A 23,450-nucleotide genomic window follows, 5' to 3' on the forward strand; every position below is an offset into this window, starting at 1 on the left:
ATTTCCACCAGGACAGAGGAACAAGTTTAGGAAATACCCACTTTCGCTCTAGCTGGTTTGTCTCAGTGGACAGAGCGTCAGCCCTCGAACTGAAGGGTCCCAGGTTCGATTCCAGTCAAGGGCACATATCTCGCTGGCAGGCTCGTCCCTGGCCCTGGTTTGGGCGCATGCAGGAGGCAACCAATCAGTTTGTCTCTCTCGCATTGATATTTCTCTCTCTTTCTGTCTCTCCCCCTCCCTTTCCTCTAAAAATCAGTAGAAAACAAAATCCTTGGGTGAGGATTAACAAACAAACAAAAAATGGAATATCCACTCTCCTTTAATCCTACTAAAACAAAAACCACAGTTAAATCGGGGATAGATGGTGACAGTCTCAATGTTAGGGGTGCACTAGAGAGGATACATTGGTTTGACTGTGGTGACTGGAAACTGCAGAGCATGTGTCCCAAGGGGCTGGGAAGGTGCTTCGGCCACTGTGGCCATGGGAGGGGTACCAGCCCAGTGTGGCCAGATTCCCGATATTTCAAAAGCAAAGAGGGTGATATTGGTGACTAATCCAAAAATTTTAAAAACACATTATGGTCCAACACCAAACTGGCCAAAGAAAACACATCTGAAGCCAATTCTGACCACAGGCCACCAATTTGCACTCTCCAGCCTAGATGACCACTGGCAGCTTTCCAACACCAATATCCTATGAGTCTTCTTCCTACGCGCCCCCCCTAGAGTATACCAATATGCCCTGCTGTGGAAATTAATCTAGGTTTGAAAGAGATCACCTTCAATTTCAATAATGATCTTCCCACTATAGAGGAGTTATCCCATTTGCCATCAAAAGTGACACTGCTTACTTTGCTTATCTCTGATCATAATTTTAAAAGACAACTAAAAAAAATCAGTGAGAGCCTTGGTCCTTTTGACAACCTCTGTTACCAGCTGTCCCTTTTCCAGAGTAACATTCTTTTTTATTTTTACTTTTATTTTTTATTGATTTCAGAGATGAAGACAGAGGGAGAGAAAGACAGAAACATCAATGAGAGAGAACCATTGATCGACTGCCTCATGCACACCCCACACTGGGGATTGAGCCCACAACCAGGGCATGTGCCCTGAATGGGAATCAAACCACTGACCTACGCTGGCGGGGTGGGACTGACATTCTTATTGACCTCCTGTTTTGCTTCCTATGGCTATGAGATGTTTTTCTGTTCCCTTTGGTGTCACCTGTAAGCGCTTCTCCTGCCTGCCTTGACAGGTTCTGATCTTTTTTTTTTTTTAATATATATATATTTTATTGATTTTTTACAGAGAGGAAGGGAGAGAGATAGAGAATTAGAAACATCGATCAGCTGCCTCCTGCACATCTCCCACTGGGGATGTGCCCACAACCAAGGCACATGCCCTTGACCGGAATCGAACCTGGGACCTTTCAGTCCGCAGGCCGATGCTCTATCCACTGAGCCAAACCGGTTTCGGCAACAGGTTCTGATCTTATCTCGATACCACTGTGCACGTTCTGACCTCCTTCCTGTGACCCGAGCTGGTTGGCGGCCACTTGTTGTGTTTTTTTTTTTTTAAAAATATATTTTATTGATTTTTTACAGAGAGGAAGGGAGAGAGATAGAGAGTTAGAAACATCAATGAGAGAGAAACATCGATCAGCTGCCTCCTGCACATCTCCTACTGGGGATATGCCTGCAACCAAGGTACATGCCCTTGACCGGAATCGAACCTGGGACCTTTCAGTCCGCAGACCGACGCTCTATCCACTGAGCCAAACCGGTTTTGGCCACTTGTTGTGTTTTTCATATTCCTTAGAGTCCAAGCCCATGAGGCTGGCTCTGCCTTTGTCTGAAAAACTGGCTGTTTAAACAGCATCAATGCACAAATTAGAGGCTTCTTTCCTGCCCAGTGTCCCCTCTCACCACTGCAAATCTGCAATTGTAAAATTTATTTTTGAGTGGTTTCTGTGCTACAGCCAACTCCTGTTTTCACATTATTTAGAATCTTTTAATATATATATATGTATATATATATATATATATATATATATATATTCGCATTCCAAATTTAAGTAGGAAAAAAGCCACCTTAAGCAAAATCAAGGGGCAAATGATCACCTAGGGCAGTGGTCGGCAAACTGCAGCCTCTTGAGTGTGGCTCTTCCACAAAATACCACGTGTGGGCGAGCACGTACAGTGCGATTGAAACTTCGTGGCCACACTCAAGGGGCCAAAGAGCCGCCTGTGACTCACGAGCCGCAGTTTGCCGACCACTGACCTAGGGGAAAATATTTACAATTCAGATCATACACAAAAGGCTAATCTTGCTAATATGTACACAGCTCCTAGGACTTGAGGATAAAAAGACAGAGAATGGGCAAAGAATATAAACCGATAATTCACAACAGAAAAAAAGCACAGATGGCCCTTATACATTTAAAAAGATGCACAGCCTTATACTGAAGAGAGAAATGCAAATGAAGACTACAAGGAGATACCATTTTATACCTATCAGATTGGCAAAAATCTGGAGCTTGACAATGCACTCTCGCTGAGGCTGTAGAGAAACAGGCTCTCTGCTAGCGGGAATGCAAAATGCACCACCTCATAGGATGGGCAACGTGGCAGTTTCCATCGAGATTACAAATGCATGGGTCCTTTTATGTAGAAATTCCACTCCTGGGAATTGATCTTATGGTCAGTACCTGCTATGTTCAAATAACATGTGTACAAAGTTATGCACAGCAGCACTGTGTTAACCAATAAACGAATGGAAACAACCCAAACTGTTTTCATCTGTAGGGGACTGGTTAAATGAGCCACAGTCATCATACATCGCAAAGTGCGGCTGTGGACCAACAGCGTCAGCATCACCTGTGAACGTAGAGATGTACATTCCTACATACCTACCCAGGCCTACTAAACCAGAAACTTAAAGGAGAGCCCAGGAATCTGTGTTTTAACAACACCTCCAGGTGCTTCTCAGGCACACTAAAATTTAAGCAATGAAGCAAGCTGCTTTAAAAATCAGAGAGAAATGAAGATCAAGATCAGGTGAAATGAATTAAGAGACAGAAGCAAAATGGTGATTGCTTTGAGGGGGTTACTGACTAGATTACAGTAATGGCGAACCTATGACACCGCGTGTCAGAGGTGACACGCGAATTCATTTTTTTGGTTGATTTTTCTTTGTTAAATGGCATTCAAATATATAAAATAAATATCAAAAATATGTCTTTGTTTTACTATGGTTGCAAATACCAAAAAATTTCTCTATGTGACACGGCACCAGAGTTAGGGTTTTTCAAAATGCTGACACGCCTAGCTCAAAAGGTTCGCCGTCACTGAGCTAGAAGGAGCATGAGGAAACTGGGAGGCTGCACCTCTATCTAGATGAGTGCTTCTCAGCCTTGGCTGCACATTAGCATCACCTGGGAATCTTTTTAAAATCCTGATTTCTGGGCCTCATCCTCTGGAAATTGTTTCTTTGTTACTAATGTTGTGGCCCCACGCCATAACAAAGAAACAGAATTTCCAGAGGATGAGGCCCAGAAATCAGGATTTTAAAAAGATTCCCAGGAGATTCTAATGTGCAGCCAAGGTTGAGAACCACTGATCTAGATGATGGTTAGTTACATGGGCACGCACATATGTAAAAATTCTTCATGCTGTATGTACTCTTAAGAAATATGTGTGCTTTACTGCACATGTTATATGCACTTCAGTAAAACTTTGGGAGAAAATGATGATGCTCCTGGACAGTGATATGAAATGATACCCAGAATACATTATTTAGTGGAAGAAAAAAGCAAGGTACAGAACATATGATCTTCTACTTGTTATGTGAAATAAGGGGAGAAAAGAAAACGATGGACTTGTTTTGCATAAAGAAACACTGGAAGGTGCAATGGAAATTCTGAAGGACACACAGAGAATGATGCAACTGCCCACAGGATGGGGTGTCAAAGGGAAAACACGCTAACTTCTTGTACAGATTTTATTTGAAACGTGAGTGTATTTTCTAGTCAAAAATCTAAAAAAAAAAAAAAATCTTCAAATCGTTCCTGCTTTGTACAAATAGAAATTTAAAAGTTGTGTTTTCCCTACTTCGTTGCTGTTTTTTTGTTAGGTTTGGTTTTCCCATAGTGGCCCAGGTCTGACATGAGGACACCTGACGCTCATGCCTGGAGCCGCCAGTTGCCCATCATGTGATTCAGGGTCACTCTGCCTCAGTGACCCTTTCTGAACAGTGGGGATAATACCGTCTACCTTTCTCACAAAGTTCTAAGGATAACACAGATAGCGGACTTAGGAACTGTAAAGTAAGTGCTGCTTAAATAGATGGGATCAACAGACAGAATCAGAAGCTAAAGGAATAGAACAGGCACTATCCAGCACACACAAAAACACTCCCATCAGGGCTCGTGTAGGACAATACAGACAACTAGAAGCCGTTTATTGAGCACCTGCCCTGTGCCAGGCACTGCAGTGGCCACGTCCTGTAAGTGACATCATTTACTTCTCACAGTGATCCCGAGTTAGCCCCGTTCACAGACAATGGCAGCAGTAACTGTGCCCGGGAATCTAACCTCGCCACTGATGGCAGGGACCAAGGCCCTCCGTCTCCCAGCCAGGCCTCTCTGCTTCCTGACTCCCCTCCAAACCACACAGAGTGCATTCATCAAACCCACCCCACCGGCCTGCCCGCTCCCAGGGGTGTCAGGGAAAAAAGAGGGACTGAGGACGGGCACTGGGCACACAGCAGCATTCTGCCCTCCCCCGTGGCCCCGTCTCCCCGGGCTGCCAGGCCACATCCGCTCTGACCTCCCAACCTGGACGATGTGGCCAGTGGCCTCTGAATGACAAGCACCACCGTGGTTCTCACACACACACTGTTAGGGGCTGAACTGTGGTTCCCTCCGCCCGACAAAGAAAGACAAAAGGAAGTCCGGTACCTCAGATATGGCCTTACTTGGAGATAGGTCACCAAGTTAAAATAAGGTCTTTAGAGGGGGCCCTAACCCAACACAACTGGTGTCTTCATAAAAGGGGGAAATTTGGACACAGAGACAGACACACTTAGAGGGAGGATGGCCATTCCCAAGCCAAGGAGAAAGGCCTGGAACAACTCCTTCCCTCACAGCTCTCAAAGGAACCAACCCTGCTGACACCTTGATTTTGGACTTCCAGCCTCCATAAACATGGGACAGATTTCTGTAGCTGAAGACCCTCAGCCCCAGCAAACTCATACACATACATAACAATCCCCTGTTCCGCCCCCTTCAGGCTGTTCAGAGAATTAAAGATATAGAGCCGAGGAATCTTCAAAGTTACCATTTTAACCCCATATTGCATGAACAAAATGTATTTCCTCCAGTTTTACAGGAAGACAAGTATATTTTTATGATGCAAAAAGATAGCAAAAGTAAGAGAAGCATTAAAAAGAATTTAGAAATAAAAGTGCCTGGCTTCTTAATTGTTTTTTTGAAGTAGCATTCCTTTGTAAAATGTTTTAAACCTCCTTTTGGCATTCAGGAAAAAAAAAAAAAATTACAACTCCTAGGAGCCAGGCACACACTCAGCCTCCACTGCAGTTTATACACCTGAGGCTTCTACACACAGTCGGCCTGGGCAGACCATGCCTACAGCTGGGGAAGGTGTGAGCTTTGTTTTTTAATTCAAGAAAGTCATGGGGAGAAACCAAGATGGCGGCATAGGTAAACACTGGAGTTTGCTGCCTTGAACAACCACTTCAAAAATACAACTAAAAGACGGAACAGACATCACTCAGAACCACAGGAAGGCTGGCTGAGGGGAAATTCTTCAACTAAAAGGAAAGAGAAGAGCATACCGAGACTCAGAGGAGGCGCAGTGCGGAAAATACAAAGGTGCGGAGGTGCGCGCGGAGCGGTCTGGTGGCTGAGGGCGCGGTTGTCGTTTTCAATCGGGAGGGAGGCTCAGGCTCTGAGCTCCAGTTCTGGGCGAGTCTCTGGGGACCCAGACTCAAACGGGAGAAGCGGGACTGTCTGGCATCGGTCGGAGCGAGAGGGCAGTTTTCTCTCCAAGGTTTGCAGCGGTTGCTGGGACTCTGAGAGGCAGAGCCTCTGGGGACGGGACTGAGAGCAGTCATAACTGCTCACTCCGCCCACCCTGTTGATCCCGTGCGACCCGCCCCGCCCAAGCCCTACGCAGAGCCATTTGCGGGATAGCCTCAGGCAAAGGCTAGATTAGTACCTCCCTATAGGACAGAAGTTCTCCCACTGCAGACACAGCTGATTCTCACAGCCACTTGGCCCGGAGGTCAAATCCCCCTAGTATTAACTACAACAATAAAGGCTTAACTACAATAAGACTGCACACAAAGACCACTAGGGGGTGCGCCAAGAAAGCATAAAAAATGCGGAGACAAAGAAACAGGACAAAATTGTCAATGGAGGATATTGAGTTCAGAACCACACTTTTAAGGTCTCTTAAGAACTGTCTAGAAGCAGCCGATAAACTTATTGAGACCTACAAGAAATCTAATGAGACCCTCGATGTTGTGATAAAGAACCAACTAGGAATTAAGCATACACGGACTGAAATAGAGAATATTATACAGACTCCCAACAGCAGACCAGAGGAGCGCAAGAATCAAGTCAAAGATTTGAAATGCGAAGAAGCAAAAACACCCAACCGGAAAAGCAAAATGAAAAAAGAATCCAAAAATACGAAGATAGTGTAAGGAGCCTCTGGGACAGCTTCAAGCGTACCAACATCAGAATTATAGGGGTGCCAGAAGATGAGAGAGAGCAAGATATTGAAAACCTATTTGAAGAAATAATGACAGAAAACTTCCCCTACCTGGTGAAAGAAATAGACTTACAAGTCCAGGAAGCGCAGAGAACCCCAAACAAAAGGAATCCAAAGAGGACCACACCAAGACACATCATAATTAAAATGCCAAGAGCAAAAGACAAAGAGAGACTCTTAAGAGCAGCAAGAGAAAGAAACTCAGTTATCTACAAGGGAATACCCAGACGACTGTCAGCTGATTTCTCAACAGAAACTTTGCAGGCCAGAAGGGAGTGGCAAGAAATATTCAAAGTGATGAATGCCAAGAACCTACAACCAAGATTACTTTTTCCAGCAAAGCTATCATTCAGAATTGAAGGTCAGATAAAAAGCTTCACAGATAAGGAAAAGCTAAAGGAGTTCATCACCACCAAACCAGTATTATATGAAATGCTGAAAGGTATCCTTTAAGAAGAGGAAGAAGAAGAAAAAGGTAAAGATACAAATTATGAACAACAAATATGCATCTATCAACAAGTGAATCTAAGAGTCAAGTGAATAAATAATCTGATGAACAGAATGAACTGTTAATTCTAATAGAATCAGGGACATAGAAAGGGAATGGACTGACTATTCTTGGGGGGCAAAGGGGTGTGGGAGATGCAGGAAGAGACTGGACAAAAATCGTGCACCTATGGATGAGGACAGTGGGTGGGGAGTGAGGGCGGAGGGTGGGGTGGGAACTGGAAGGAGGGGAGTTATGGGGGGAAAAAAGAGGAACAAATGTAATAATCTGAACAATAAAGATTTAATAAAAAAAAAAGAAAAAGAAATATATATCCGATTCTAATACAATAAAAGTTGCTATAGCAAAAATGCAAAAAAAAAGTCATAAAGAAAAAATAATTCCTGAAGATCACATACCAAACAAGTCTAAAATTATGTATGTTTTTTTAAACTTGGATAAAAGTAATATAAACAGCCCATGGCTAAATTAAGGACAAAAATTATTTCAGAAAGAACTGAATAAGAAAAATTGTCCTACCTAATAGATAGAATAAAAGGGATGACCAGGGGCGATGGGAATGGGAAGAAGTAAGAATGTGGGTGGTGTCCAGGTCAGAGGCCCTGTGAGGGAAGGGAAGGAGCAGAGGCAACCGAGGCCGCAGGTCAAAGATGTCGCCACCGGGCTTCTGGTCCTGTCCCTGCACTTGGGTCTGGTTAACAATGAGCCACAGTAACTCAGTGGTTCTCCCTCCTCAAACCTCTGGAAGTTCCACGCTGAACGGGATAAACTCTCTGGGCTCTAACAGGGAGTTGGACAGAATCAAGTCTAGGCTGCAAGGTCTGACTTCTGAGGTGCTGGTTACATGAACAGAGATGTGTTCACTTTGTGAAAATTCATGGAGCTGACCTCTCACGGCTTGTCTCCTTTTCTGCACAGCTGCTAGACTTAAGTAGTAAGTGCTGTGTCCTGAATGGTTGTACTCCACCCACCAAATTCACACGTTGGAATCCTAGCGCCCAATGTAATGGTGTTAGTGGTAGGTCCTTCGGAAGGCGCTTAGGCCATGGGGTGGAGCTCTAGTGAATGGGATTAGTGCCCTTACAAGAGGCCCCATGGAGCTCCTGGCCCCTTCCACCACGTGAGGATAGAACAAGAAGCCTGTGATCTGAAAGAGAGCCCCACCTAACCACGCTGGCACCCTCTCAGACTTCCAGCCCCCAGAACTGAAAGAAATAATTTCATTGTTCATCAGCCATCCAGTCTGTGGCTTTGCATCATAGCAGGCTGAATGCACTGAGACAGTAAGTTTACTGAACACAAAGCATCAAGTCCAGAGCTGCTGTGAGTCCTGGGTCAGAGCTCCCACTCTTTCTCAGAGGGCCTCCAATATGCAGGTCTGTGCTTTCTCCTATTTGTACAGACAGGACTTGGGGCCAAAGGGCATCTTGGTGGCTGTTTGGCCTGAGAGACCAGGGCAGAGCCAGATCTCTGCCTCCCTGATTGGGTTTCCCCTCTGCCCACCAGCCTATCTGGCAAACCCAACCTTCCCACAGCTTCCCTGGGGACTGGTGCTGCAGGAGGTGTGAGCAGCCCAGCCTTTGCCCTGCCTCACTGGTGCATCCTTGGGACTGTCAATCAACTCTCCGCACCTCCGTTCCCTTTGCTGTAAAAGGATCAGGCCAGCCTACGTGAGTCTCGAGTCTCCTCCAGCTGGACAGGGTTGGGTAGTGTCGTCTGTCATCAAGTAAGGCTTCCACCCCCGGGGCCACTGTTGCCCACCTGTCTCTTCCTTTTTTTGTCTCTCACAAGCTCATCTTACAAAGAGGGGCTCAGTTGGATATGTGATGTCAATCTTTCAAGTACATGATACAAGCACAAGACAAGACTAATTCCTGCCAGCCAGCACAGCGAACAAAGCCACACTCCGGGCCTTGGACAAAGGCCTTCGGCTGAATGAGGCTTTGAAACCATCTGTCTGAGGTTGTTTCACAGGGCAGGGTGTCTCACCCTAGAAGGAGCTGTGAGAACAATGGCCAAGCTAGGTGCGGATGGTTCCCGGGCTTTCATCTCTAGCCACACAATGCCACACAGCAGCTGGTGGCCATAAAGCCCACTGGGACCAACAGAGCCAGGGATGGGTCCTTGTCACCTTTCATTCCTGCAAAATAAACCCTCCCCTGGAAGAGGTCCCCGCCTCATCCTTCTGTTCTAGGTGTGCAGCGCAGGCAGGTCAGGAATGCCAGCCACCACGACTCCTACCCACACTGCCTTGCAGGCGCCTGTGACTTCTGATGAGGGGCAGCCCCAGCCTGAAACCACATCCACCCAGTGGTTCCCCTCCTTCCCTCACCCCTCGACCAAACACAGAAACACCAAGATTCAAAGAGAACAGAGAGATGCAAACGAGCCACAGGATTTGGTGGGTTGCCCTGTCATACCTTCGGGGTCAGAAGATGGGGTCATTTGGAAGCCGACTGGAGCTCTCTGCTCAGGACGCTGAGAGCACTGCCTCTCAGACTTGATCCAGAATTGCGGAGGCCTCGTTAAAGGAAAGTTCTGACACAGACGCCTGAGGTGGGGCTGAGAGGCTGAGCTCCTAACAAGTGCCCAGGGGATGCCTGTAGAGCGGCCTGTGAACAATGTGAGTGGCAAGTGTTTGGGAGGCCTCCTAGGGCTCTGTCTTCAGGAAACACGGTTGAGGCAGGGACTGTCACCTTTAATTTTGCAGATGAGAGATGGCGACCCAGATGTTAAGTGGTCTGCCCAAGACCAATCTGCGTATTAGTGGCATAACGCCAAGCGACCTTGTAAACACTTAGCCTGCTTGAAGTCACCTGGTCTATGTCAGGAGGGAGGCCAGGCAGGCCTTGAGTCTGTCTGCACGAAGAATGGAACCTCTGGTCTTTGCTGACCTTTCACAGGCTATACGTTGCTTGCCATAATACCAGATGCTGTGTGATATTTTAATCAGAAAGAAGACTCAATGTCTAATGGCAAGACCAGAAACCTGACATTTTATTCCCTGCCAGAGCTGAGCAGGGTGTATGGCAGGCAGACAAAATACAGGACAGCCAGGGAAACTTCAGTTTCACATAAAGATTCATTTTCTAGTGTAATTATGTCCCATGCATAATTTGAGATATACTTACAATAAGAGAAAGTATTTCTTGTTTATCTGAAATTCAAATTTAACTGGTGATCTTGGATTTTTATTTCCTAAGTCTGGCAACCCTAACAGGGCTGCAAGTGGGAATAGGAGAGTAGGAATTTGGTAACAGGGAACATTTCCTGCTTCATCACTGTTGACCTTAAAGAAAACCATGAGGATACTGGCGTGGCAGGCGCCCCACCAGGATGCGCAGCTTATTACTGCGAAGACTGTGCCAGCTCCTCCTTCAGTCGTCTCTCTGAATGGAGCGTCTCTGCATGTATAGCTGCTGTTATGAGTTGAATTGTGTCCCCAAAAGATTCATATGTTGAAGTCCTACCCCCCAGCATCCCAGAACGTGACCTAATATGGAAAGAGGGTTGTTGCTGATGTCGTCAGTTGAGATGAGGTCACAGGGGAGCAGGATGGGCTCCGGATCCAGTGTGACTGATGTCCTTGCATAGGGGAACTTTGGACACAGAGACCAACGTGCAGGCAGAGGGAAGGCCACGTGAAGATTGGCCTCGTGGGCCTCGTGCTGCCACAAGCCAAGCAACTACCAGAAGCCAGGACCGCGGCCTGGACAGACCCTTCCCTAAAGCCTGCTAGCGCGCGTGGCCCTGCTGACTTTGATCTTGGATTTCCAGCCTCCAGAACTGTGAGACAATATATTTCTGCTGTTTGAGACACTTGGTTTGTGGTACTTTGGTGACAGCAACCCTATAAACAAATGCTGGGAGCTGGGAAGAAGACGGGAGAGAAGGAGCAGGAACAGAACCAAACAAGCAGGAGAGGTCATCAACACCACCACCGGCTGTTCTCCATAGAGCGTGAGAACCTCAGCCGAGCGCGGAAAGCCACGGTGTACGAAAACTCACTGCCCTGCTAAAACTCAAGCTTCAAACATCGAGCTGAACAAGTTACATGCCACATACAGGAGAAACATCAGGGATCACAATCTACCCTGTTACACAAAGTACGTCGGCCTAAGAGAGATACGGGGGGGTTTAAAATTCGCAACCTCAATAGACCAGTTACTGTGAACAGGTTTTTTCCCACGACAAGTCTGCCTTCCTCCCGTACATACAAACCAAACATTACTGGGTTGGTGTCTAAAGAGCTCAAGAAACAATGAAGCAGGCTGTTCTGATTTCATTGTCTCTCTTGATTATTGGCGCGTCATATTTCAAATGGCCCCAAATGGCAAGATTTCAACAAAAGATAGACTATTTAACAATACTTCATCCTCCCTTTCTACAGTAACTGAAAACTCCTCAATTCAGTGTAAATTTTAATGTATCTTCACCTTTCCCCAGGCCTCGTAGCCTGGAGGAGGATTCAGCAGCCCCACCCCTAAAAAATGCCAAACCCAGCCGGCTCCAGCCACACGGCCTTCATTTACTAAGTGTGCAAGGTCTTTGTTTCACTCCTGAGGCCTCTGCACATACTGAGCCCTCAGCCTGGACTGCACTTTCTTCTACACAGACCCGCCTCCCTATACCCTCAGCACAACTTCCTACACACACAGCTCAGACATCAACTTCTCAGAAACATCTTCCATCATCATCCTTTTATTTTTCCTGACCATGTAACCTTGTGTATTTCCTTCTCCACCCTTATTGCGACTATCATTATTTGTTGTTTGCTTGTTTATTATCGATCCCTCCCTAACCAAATGGTAAGCTCCGTGAGTCAGAGAGCAGATGTGTTTTATACATTACTCCAGGGCCCGGTACACAGGAGGCACACAAATATTTGTCTGGCTTGATCAGTTAATTATTTAAAACAAACAAACGAAGGCATGATAGGCCAATGCTGGCACATGCCCCAAACACGGTGGGATGCCCTCCATGCTCAGAGGCTCTGAGTTCAACCCTGGAGCATAAAGTCTACACTTCTCATCCTGGCTGTGAAAGGGATGCTTGTAGGGTATCACTTGTCTGCTGGTTTCTCTGAGAAAGTTTTCAAACTTAAAAACCAACCCTCTGATTGTGATCTGGTTTTACAAACAGATAAAAGCTTGCCTGGTCACACACATATCAGATGCTGTGGTCCCTACTTTCTCACGGTAAATTCATAAAGCTGTGTGGGGTCATGATCTGGGGTCCTACGTAAATTGACTTTAAGGAGAAATGTAATGAAAACATTTGATAACTGAATATCTCTTTATAAATTAGTAAACTGACATTCTCACATAAAAAAAAGAAAAGCCTTATATTTACAAAAAACTTAGGATTTATGGGTCCTAAGAATTAGATGGCAGAGGATATTTTGGCCATACACATATAAAACCTTTAAAATGTACACACTACTTGACCCAGAAATTCCAGTAATAGGAATTGATCCTTGTAAAATAATCATGAAAAATGAAGAAAAAAAAGAGAAAAGAATTATGAATACATGCAAAAATTTAGCCACAAGAATTTTACTACAGCACTGTTTACAAAAACTAGAAACTTAAATATCCAATAGTATGAGATGGAATAGATAACTTGTGGTAATCCCTATTAAAAAATACTTTATAGCTTTTCAAAATGTCTTCCTGAATGGAATAACAATTAATGGCATGGAAAAAAGGGTCACTGCATGCTAACAGTAAAAGTAGGTCATGAATCCACACTCTAAAATGTAAACTGTAGTTTTGGCTGGGTGGTGGGGTCATCTGTGATTTTTTTCCTTCTTGTGTTTATCTGTATTTTATAAATTTCCCCCGAAAGACATGCAGCAATCATGTAAATGTATTTTGGAAAGACATTTATTTAAAATTAAATTTTAAGCAGTCACAAAAGGACAAATACTATATGGTCTGACTTATATTAGGTACCTCAAATTGTCAAATTCACAGAGACAGAAAGGAGAGTGGTGGGTGCCGGGGTGGGGGTGGGGCGGGGGGGACTGTGAGTTATTATTTAACAAGTGAGAAGTTTCGGTTTTGCAAGATGAAGAGTTCTAAAGATGGATGGTGGTGATGACTATAAAACACCATGAATGTACTTAATTCATGAACCGTACACTTAAAAAATGGTTAAGACAATTAAATTTTACCTTATCTGTATTTCACCACAATTTTTAGAAACTTAAAAATTAGTAAATAATAAGTTGAACTAGGTCTAGAGGTACCCTAGTTACTAAGATTTTCTTTCTATTTATTTATTTATTTATTTTCTTTATTAAGGTATTACATATGTGTTCTTAGCCCCCCATCGCCCCCCCCACTCATGCCTTCACACACACCGCCCCCCCCCCCGCCCCCGCAGTGTCTGTGTCCATTGGTTAGGCTTATATGCATGTATACAAGTCCTTTGGTGATCTCTTACCCCCACCCTCCCCTACCTTCCCTCTGAGGTTTGACGGTCTATGCTTCTCTGTCTCTGGATCTGTTTTTGTTCATCAGTTTATATTGTTCATTATATTCCACAAATGAGTGTGATCATGTGATATTTAGGATTTTCAAGAGCCAGGAGGAAGAAGCCTGACTTTGACCTTGGACTGCATGGCACTGAGCAAGACAGTCCACTGTGCCCACTAGGGCTGGTGTGCACCTTGGGATGGGCAGGCATCTGCCTGGTTCCCTGTCTACTGGGGCTGGCCATGGCGTATCCTGTCTCTCATGAGCAGAGAGTCTTTGTCCTCACTTGCCAGCATCCCTTAGTTGATTCTCATAAGAAAGAACTGATTTGACTGCCCCAGAAGCATGGCTTCCCCCAGGGCCTGGCTGCAGAGACTGCAGGGGGCAGGCAAGTCCAGTAAAGATTTAAAGCTACATCCTCCGTAGGCCATGGGTTAAGGGATTTGCCCCCAAAGCCCTTCATGTAGGCGTCAGTGGAGCCAGGCAAAGAAAGGAATCTCACCTTAAAGTCCAGACAACTCAACTCTACTACAGAGTGAAGAGGAGAAAATTAGACTCAGCTAACAAAAACTCTGTATTCATCAAGAGGGCACCCAGCGCTTACAGTGAGAAAGAGGAGCGGGCCTGGTTCCTGGTGCTGACCTGAGCCCCACCTGCAGAGCCGTGGTGAGGGCTGACTGGCCTGCAGCTGTATCGTGGACAGAGCTAGGATGCTGGGTGCTGAGGGTGACAATCTGAAAGGACCATACATGTACACAGGAAAAGGAAGTTACACAAGTCCTTCAGAGTTAGCAGGGCCAGAGAAAGACAGAAAGTAGTGCTTTGCTTACCTGCTGTAGGCACGCTAACATTATACTGAGGTAAAATAAATAGGAAGGCAGTCTTGGCAGTGACCTGTGAAATAAAGAAAAAGAATTCCAATTTAGTCTCTTGGTCACATCAAAAGAATCATGTGGAGCCTGCCACCAGCCCCCGGGGCCCAGCCCTTTTCCATCTCAGACCACAGGCCTCTCCAATGAAGGGTTTTACCTAAAGCACAGTTGGCACTGGCTTTTTTTCTCTGCCATTTAACGACATCCCTCCCAATACCTGCACTGAAAACAAACAAACAAAGCAATCCTGGGCCCTGTGTGGTATCTAGGCTTGAACTCACTGCAGATGGAATGAAAGAAGCTGTGCTTGGCCAGCTGACAGCTCACAAGCTAAGGGTACAGATCTGTCTGCCATTCTTTCATCCATTCAAGAATCCACTCATTCATTCCATTAGTTTTGGGTACCCCGCACTGTGAAGATGGAAACGAATAGAAGATGAGGTCCTGGCTTCCCCAAGCATGTTAACTGCACAGCGGACAGCAGCCCGGGAGTCCACACCTGAACGTCAGAAGCATCTGCCCTCCTGTGGGGCAGGGGGCAAGGCCTAACACCCCACACTCTGGTTTGTTTATTTCAAAAGCTGCCTTTAAAATCTCAGTGGTGCTGTGAGAAAAACTGTGGTTGCCACCTGGCACATCAGTGCTCTAGCAGTTTAGCCTGCAGGGGAGGGATGATCAAATGTGAGGATTTGAAGCTTGGACTCAAGAACCGGCTGCCTGGGCTCCAATCTGCCCCTGCCATTTGCTGGCTGTGTGACCACAGCAAGTCATCGGACACCACGAGCCTCCCTTTCCCTGCCTGTAAGATGAAGGCTGTCTGCAGTAGCCCTGCTGCTCTGTCTACTGCTCCCCAGATGTTTCTGAGGTGCCGCTGGGGCTGAGAAGCACCACCCACTCTGTCCTGGAGCACGTGGGAGGCCAGGGGAGAAGGCGACACCCAGGCCTGTCCCAGGAGGCCTCTGGAGACACCTCATCAATAAAGAGTTACTGCTTCTCCTCTGAACAAAAATGTCCGAAGGATGCACCGTGGGTGTGGGGAAAACACTGGGTGTAGGAAAAGCAGTGCGGGAAACAGAAATGATGAATCACAGCGTGTCGGTGCGTCACTGGGACTCCCGACTGCCCGGACACAGGCTCTGTCCTCGGCCTTCTCTGTCTATTGAAGAGCAAGACTCTCCCACCCACCAGCCCCGATTCTCTGGAGGGTGTCATCTGTCTTTGTGTGCAATGAGGCAGGAGCCTCCTCGTGGGTGCTATTGTCGTGGACATGTTCGGTCAAGCTCGCAGGGAAACGTCCAATCAGACGAGGGGTGGATGGCACTCTGGGAAACACAAAGCACTATCCGTATACACAGGCATTTCCTACCCCCCCCCCCCGACCCCAAATCTCATTACTGCTGTCCCGAGACCTCCGCAGGGTGCCCCTGCCTCCCTTCCAGTCCAAGCACCTCCTCCTCTTTAGAACAGATGTATGTTACGTGTATTTCAGCAAAAATACTACTCACTCTTTTCTTTGGAGGGTTTAGTCCCCCTCACTTTGTACCCCACCCCCCAGAAAACCCTACAAATCAAAATCTCACTCATCCTTTTTTTTTCAGAGAGGAAGGGAGAGGGAGAGAGAGATAGAAACATCAGTGATGAGAGAGAGTCATCGATCAGCTGCCTCCTGCACGCCCCACTGGAGATCAAGCCCGGCCATAAGCCCTGACCGGGAATCGAACCGGTAACCTCTTGGTTCCTGGGTCAACACTCAACCGCTGAGTCACACCCAGCTGGGCTCATTCATCCTTCGTAACCCAGTTCAACCGTAACCCCTGGAAGCCCTCCCGCCTGCCGACAGGGTGTGAGTGTCTTTCAGGAAGTGCTCTGTGGCATGCCCCACTGGGCATCGCCTCCTACACTCCTTTGTCGTTCTCAGTGGCACTCCGCAGGGCAGGGGCTGTGCCATCTCACCCGTCCCACACCCTTCTCAAGTAACCAACCACATGCACACAGTAGGTGCTCAGTCACTGCTCACTGAATAGGATAAAAAAATCAGAAGGTGAGCCGGTGCCAGCCTGCTTCACTGGACTCTATTTGTTTCCCCCATGCTGTCACTCAAGCTGTCCTTGGTCACCTGTCACCCACAGCCTTGGCATCAGGGTTTCCTGAGGAAACCCCTTTCCTCTGCTGTGAGAGTGAGGTGTGGGGGGCCACTCTGGCCACCACATTCCTCCTGGAAGAATGAAGGGGCCAGACCCTCTCCCCAGGGCAGGAGACCAGCCAATCAGACTCCTCTCCTGGGCTCTGAACCCGGAGAGTGTCTAGCTGATAAACACCTGCACCTCACTGCGGCCGCCACCCCAGCAGTGTGGTCCCTCCCCAGCTGTACTCTGCTCGCACTGGTCATCCCTGGCCTGTCGCCCTGTCCATCTGTCTGCCAGGACTCCTTGGAGGGTAAACCTGGTCTTCTCAGGCTGAAAGCCCTGTGAGGGGAGATCAGAGGAAGCTGGACAAAACGAGGGAAAGGAAGAAGAGGGGAGAAGGGCAATAGGCGGGCAAGAATAAAATACCTAACACTCTCCATGCCCCAGGCGCAGATCTCTCACTCAGTTTCATGCAGGAAAGACACACCTCTTAGAGGTGCTGGAGCAGAGTGGAGTGGACCTCGTGGGGTACAGCATCCATCCCCCTTCCTGATGGCATCAGGGTTTCCTGAGGAAACCCCTTTCCTCTGCTGTGAGAGTGAGGTGTGGGGGGCCACTCTGGTCACCACATTCCTCCTGGAAGAATGAAGGGGCCAGACCCTCTCCCCAGGGCAGGAGACCAGCCAATCAGACTCCTCTCCTGGGCTCTGAACCTCGGGCAACAATGAAGAAAGCGCTGGTCAGTGTCGTGTGCCTACCCAGATCGCTCCACTGTGGCTCCCACAGCCATGCTGCTGGAGCGCCCCAGGCCCCCATCAACCATGTGAACCCCCCAGAGAACTTGCTTAGTTTGACCAGAGTCCATTTCTAAGACACATTATTCCATGTGTAGAGAGCGGGCATTCAACCCTGATTGCACATTTGAGTCCCTGGGGGAGCTTTTAAGATCTCTATGCCTGGGACACCCCCAACCAATTAAGCCTGACCCTTCGGGGCATCAACACGATGGCAGGCTCCCCAGAGCACTCTAACGTGCAGCCAAGTCTGAGCGGCACGCACACAGGGCCTGTCCCTCCTCACCCCCTCAAAGCAGCTGCTCTGCCCACTCTCTGTCTCAGAACGTTTTCTGTGTCTCCCATAGAATTCATTTAATCTGTTTTAAGTAAATGTTTATTTCATCTTAAAAAAAAATACACATCCTCTTAAAAAGTGAAACAATTCATCCCTGGGCAGGTGGCTCAGTTGGTTGGAGCATCATCCCACACACCAAATCGGTTCAATCACCAATCAGGCGTGCATGCAGGCAACCAATAGATGTTTCTCTCTCACATCAATGTTTCTCTCTCCCTTCCTCTCTCTCTAAAATCAATGAAAACAGCCCTGGCCGAGGTGCTCCGTGGTTAGAGCATCGGCCCGCACACCAAAGGGTATTGGGGTTCAATTCCCAGGCAAGGGCATGTACCTCAGTTGCAGGTTCAATCCCCGGCCCCGCTAAGGTGCGTGTGGGAGGCAACCAATCTATGTGTCTCTCTCACAAGATGTCTCTCTCTCTCTCTCTCTCCACCCACCCCCTTCCACTCTCTAAAAAAAAAAAAAATCCTCAGGTGAGGATTAAAAAACAAAAAGTGAAACAATTCATAAATATGTAGAGAAAAACCTAATATTCACTCTACATTCTTCCATGTCCTTCCTTTCCCCAGCCCATATTCATGTCTCCTTCCACAAGTTTGGGGCAATCTCTGAGAGCTTTTCCTATGCATTTATTTATCCATTTGGGATTTATTTCATTTTATTTTGACATCACAGCTTGACCTGTGACTACACACATGACCCAAGGAATTAAAGACTAAAAAAATTTTACAAAGCTCCAACTTATTAAATATTTAAATCCCCCTTTTAGCTCATGAGCCACATGGTTTTTGCAGTGTCAGAGACCCAGGTACAGATCTGCCACGTACATGACAGCATTCCAAGTACAGTCACATGGAAAATGTGTGGGCCCACCTGTTGTTTACTAGCGCCAACATACAAATGAGTGGTTATATAATAAAATCTTTGTCATACATACTAGTGCTTTTCCATACTACTCCCATACCGTTACCCCTAATGCTTTATATTGAAAAGCTCAGCCAACTAACACGCCCTCTGTGAGAGTGTATATAAATGGATGGAGTCCGCCACTCCAACTACCAAAAGAAGAATCCGCCTTTTCTTCAAAGGAAGACAGACGTTTGTTATACGGGCTGTATATACATTCTTGCCCCAGTCCTGCACACACAGCCAACTTTGGCATTCACAGTAGTTCTGTTCCAGGAAGTCACTGTGAACACTGAATTGGCAAATACTGCCTCACTGCTCCTCGGGGAAACCAGGGTTAGGCTCCTGCCAGTCTCTGGTCACACTTCCCTCAGCGGATCAATGCATAGCCGCGCTTTAGGGTGTGTCCTGTTTTAAGGTGCTGCACTGAATACACATTGTCGAAGTGTGAACACTCAACTCATGGCCAACAGCGCTGTAACTCACGCCTGAAGGATGCTTACTCACACGTGTTCTCTGTAAGGCACATCACAGCCGTGTGTGCTTAGGAACACAAAACAGCACTTCAGTGCCATGTGTGAGGGCCGTTTTAAACAGCAAAATCACCAACAAAAAGCACAGAAATGCGCGCACACACACACACACACACACACACACTAAAAGTGACCACACAAAGGACACCTGCTAACAGGAAAGCTGAGACAAGAAGGCAGAGCGTCATCTTGCTGGATCTTGGCCGTGAACATGTGCATCGAGTGACTACTTTCCACTGCTCTGTGTGTGTCCATGAGAGAACCCAAAACACTGGGAGTGTTGGTTTGGGAGTTACAAAATTTAGGGAAGAGGAGCCCTGGGAGACACCTGATCTGCAAAAAATGAGGATCAAATACACTGGGGCCAAGCTTTCTTCCTTTCTAACACCTTCCCCAAGGTCTAATTTACACACCATAAAGTTCACCCCTTGTGAGTGAGTACACAGCTTCAGGGGATGTATCTTTACTTGTTTTCAAACTCTCTCTTCCTTAGAGTATAAGTTTTAAGAAAGTAAGAATCTCTTACTTTGCCTTGATTATCTTCAATCACAGCCTGAAACAGGGCCTAGTAGTCCATGGCCAGCACTCAGCAAGCACTTGTTAAATGAATAGAGCGATTAAGTAACAAAGCCAGGAGCGTGTTCACTCTCTTGACCCTCAGCCCACATTTATACTCCTGTGCATGCCCTCTCTCCCTCTCCCTGGGCTCCATACCTGTGTTGAGCATGTAGTGGGTATCTCAACAATATGTTTGTTTTTAATCCTCACTGAAGGATATGTTTTTATTTATTTTCTAGAGAGGAGGAGAGAGAGAAACATCAAAGTGAGAGAGAGAAACATTAATCGGTTGCCTCTGTACTCGCCCCAACCAGGGATTGAACCTGCAACCTAGGTACGGTGCACGGGACGACTCTCCAACCAGCTGGGCCACCCGGTCAGGGATCGGTAATACATATTTGATGAACTAATACTACAAGCAACTATAGCACTTAGTAAACACAGGTGAATGGTTAACACATGTTTTCTTGACATGATCCTGAGAGAAGGGGATTAAGGCAAAAGTACTAGATTTCAGTATTTTTTCCAGCCCTACCCCCTGGTTGTAGCAGCAGAAACCATTCCAAACTGTGCATCTTTCGTTGTAGGAGCCATGCCTGCTCCACTTTACCATGTCTCAGAGCAAGATGCTGTCAGCTCACCTGTTTGATGATGAAGAAGCTAAACCTGGGGCAGAGAGAGGTAAACTGGCCTACCACGACCTCACAATTTTACAAGATTCAATTTGATATTTTTTAAGTTTGTTCCAAAAACAAATGTAGGATACATACAGCACAGCACATACAATTGAATGGCAAAAATAAAAGAGAGGCAGGAGAGAGCCAAAAAATATATATGAAGGCAAAGAGAAGAAGCAAGGAATGAGACTGATCCATAAAAATGCATTCCAGAGAGTCCGGCTTATTGGCTAAGGTGGCCAGAAAGCTGCCTCTAAGCTGTCTGGAAGCCACCTGAAGGAGGAGGGAGTGACCAGCTCCCAGATTCACTATGTCCATTAGTTAAAAAAACAAAAAGACTATCGGAAAAAGCAACACTACTTTTCCAGCATAAAAACCACTCTCTGTGCTTTAAAAGGCCCTTTGCACCCCAGAAATTCACTCCATAACCCTCTCCCAACCTCAGGCCAGGGACAAAGCACTGAATAAGATCCTCTCTGCACGCACAGAGGGCTGAGAAACAGAAGCCCATTAAAAATGTCATTCCAATTATTTCCCACCCCTCTAAGGCTGTTTATAGGAAACATTATTGAGTTTAATAGCATTTTAAATGCCAGACTCAGTGGGTGAAAGGTTAAAAGTGACATTGTGCTAATACACTAATGCAAAGGGAGAGCACAAATCATGTAGGAGGGGCCACCTCCCTCCCTCCCTCTCTCTCTCTCTCTCTCTCTCTCTCTCTCTCTCTCTCTCTCTCTCTCACACACACACACACACACACACACACACACAGCTTCACTGAACTTTTAACTAAAACAGGGCATCCAGCACAAAGGCAGTGACACTGAGCGTGCTTGTGTAGCCTTAACACCGTGTTCTATTAGGAGCACATGCATCTGAGCTCTTGCTACAGGAGAGCAAGGATGCACTGAAACAGCTGCTTTCAGCAAAGCGTGGTGAACTTGGACTCCAGGCCCAGTTCAGCTGCAGGGCAGCTGGGTGACCTAAGGCAAGTATTGTACTTCTCTGGACCTGTTTTTCATCCATTTACAACAACTACAGCCATGGCAGTTCATGTGATCAAGTGCTCACACGGTGCCAGGCATGGCTCTGAGTGCTTTATATAAACTGTCCCATGTAGCTCTCACAGTGACCCTACACGGTAGGTACTAGCAACACCCCCACTACAGATCCATGGCAAGGCCAAGGCCAACCGGAGTGGGCAGGATGGATGTCCTTAAAGGGCCTCTCCAGCCTCAGCTGCAAAAGGCTCTCATTCCATTTATTCGTCAACACCTAAAACACAGCCTTCCTCAGAGGTCTTCCCAAGAGTTTAAACTGTTACTACTTCTCCCCCTTGTGAAGACGAGGTCTGGTATCACCGACGTCCTGACAGACGGAGAAAGTAAGTCACCCCCATGTGTTAACCACCAGCCTGCCAGCCACGGACACGGACACGGCACACACCTAGGGTTCCGAAGGCCCCATCTGTTCTCTTTCCACTGCAAGGTGATACCTGGGCACCAAAGAGAACAGATAAGAACTGCGATGAAGGCAGTCTCATCGCTTTCCTTTGAGATCGTATTCAATCCTTTGGTTTGGTTTATTCTGTTTGTTTCCTGGCAGACGCAGCCACGAGCTGGCACCTGGGAAGGGCTGTTGGCAGACAAGCCACCCAGAGCGGGGCAGCATACAAACGGGGCGTTGCTTTCACAGAAGCAGCTCGGCTCCAAGCCGCGCCTGTCCCATGAACAGGACCTAAGGGCTGAAACACAGTGAGTAGCATGTGGCTGAACCAGACCCCTCTGACTGACAGCGAGGACGCCCGTTTCCTTCCTCCGTAGAAGCCCATTGAAAGCTCCTCTCCCCGCTCAGCCTGGTCTCAGGAAGCCAAGCAGTCTCGACTCCAGCTTCCCCCAAATTGATTTTGCATCTTTCTGCCGAGGTGGTGGATAGGAAAATTTCGGTCAGACAGGAAAACATTTGAAAGTTACGCCCAATTGGTGGGGAAGAGGCTGTGTGTATGTGTGTGTGTGTTTTAATAGAAGAGCCTTTGAGCCCTTCTTTCCTGACGTGTTTGCTCCCTGAGTTCTTGTTTCATGGGAAGCCCAGGAAGGAGTCCACCCGTCACCTGCACCAGCGCGTCCATGGCAGGGACTCGATGTACATGGTTTGCAGCCTGTCCGTCTCCAAACAAAAGGCAGATACAGCTGAAACAAAAATGCTTTTCACTCTTACTTTCTGACATTCTCTGTCTGGGATGACCAGAAGCTGCTGGGAGGGCTGTGCGCCTGAAACCAGGGGGCTGAGTGCTGACAGTACCTTTCTGTGTGGCTTTTAGCAACGCCTAGAGATTCTGGTTTCCTCACTTGAAAACCTGCCTTGCTATAAGAATTAAGCAAAGCTAAACACACACACAACAGATTCTCTACAAGATGCTCACAATGCTGAATAGTCTCATTATTAATGCCACAATCACCGTTTTACATTAGATTAAAAAGGGACATGTATTTATGAGAAAAACCCATAATCAGAATAGCCACAATAAAATATTACTTGCTTTATTATATTTATCGATCCCAAAGTCTAAACTTGATATTGAGATAAAGAGAAATTTAGAAAGGGACACTTGTAGAGTTTTGAACATCTTTGAACTTAGGCTTTAAAGATACATATGAAGATTGAACTAGCCGTGCTATTCATCCCAATTTGGGACATAAATGAGGTAGTGAAAACCAGGAGCCTAGGGACAGCCCTTCCCCACTTCCTACATATCCACAACTTAATTATAACTTCAGAAGACTGCATATTTATGCAATCTATACTTGCAAAGATTGAACTTGACCTACTATGTGCCTTATAGACACCCTTATATAAAATATATACA

General features: G+C 46.7%; 1 protein-coding gene across 1 annotated transcript in view; it reads right to left on the minus strand.

Moving 5' to 3' along the window:
- Positions 1-23,450, minus strand: part of TRAM2 (translocation associated membrane protein 2) — a 76,990-nt gene that overhangs the window by 19,729 nt on the left and 33,811 nt on the right. Inside the window, exon 2 of the mRNA XM_081094836.1 lies at positions 14,612-14,675. Within this exon, the coding sequence (XP_080950962.1) occupies positions 14,612-14,675 (64 nt within the window). The remainder of the gene's footprint in view (positions 1-14,611; positions 14,676-23,450) is intronic.

This window comes from Myotis nattereri (assembly GCF_964212035.1).
Source record: "Myotis nattereri genome assembly, chromosome: 6".
Lineage (NCBI taxonomy): Eukaryota > Metazoa > Chordata > Mammalia > Chiroptera > Vespertilionidae > Myotis > Myotis nattereri.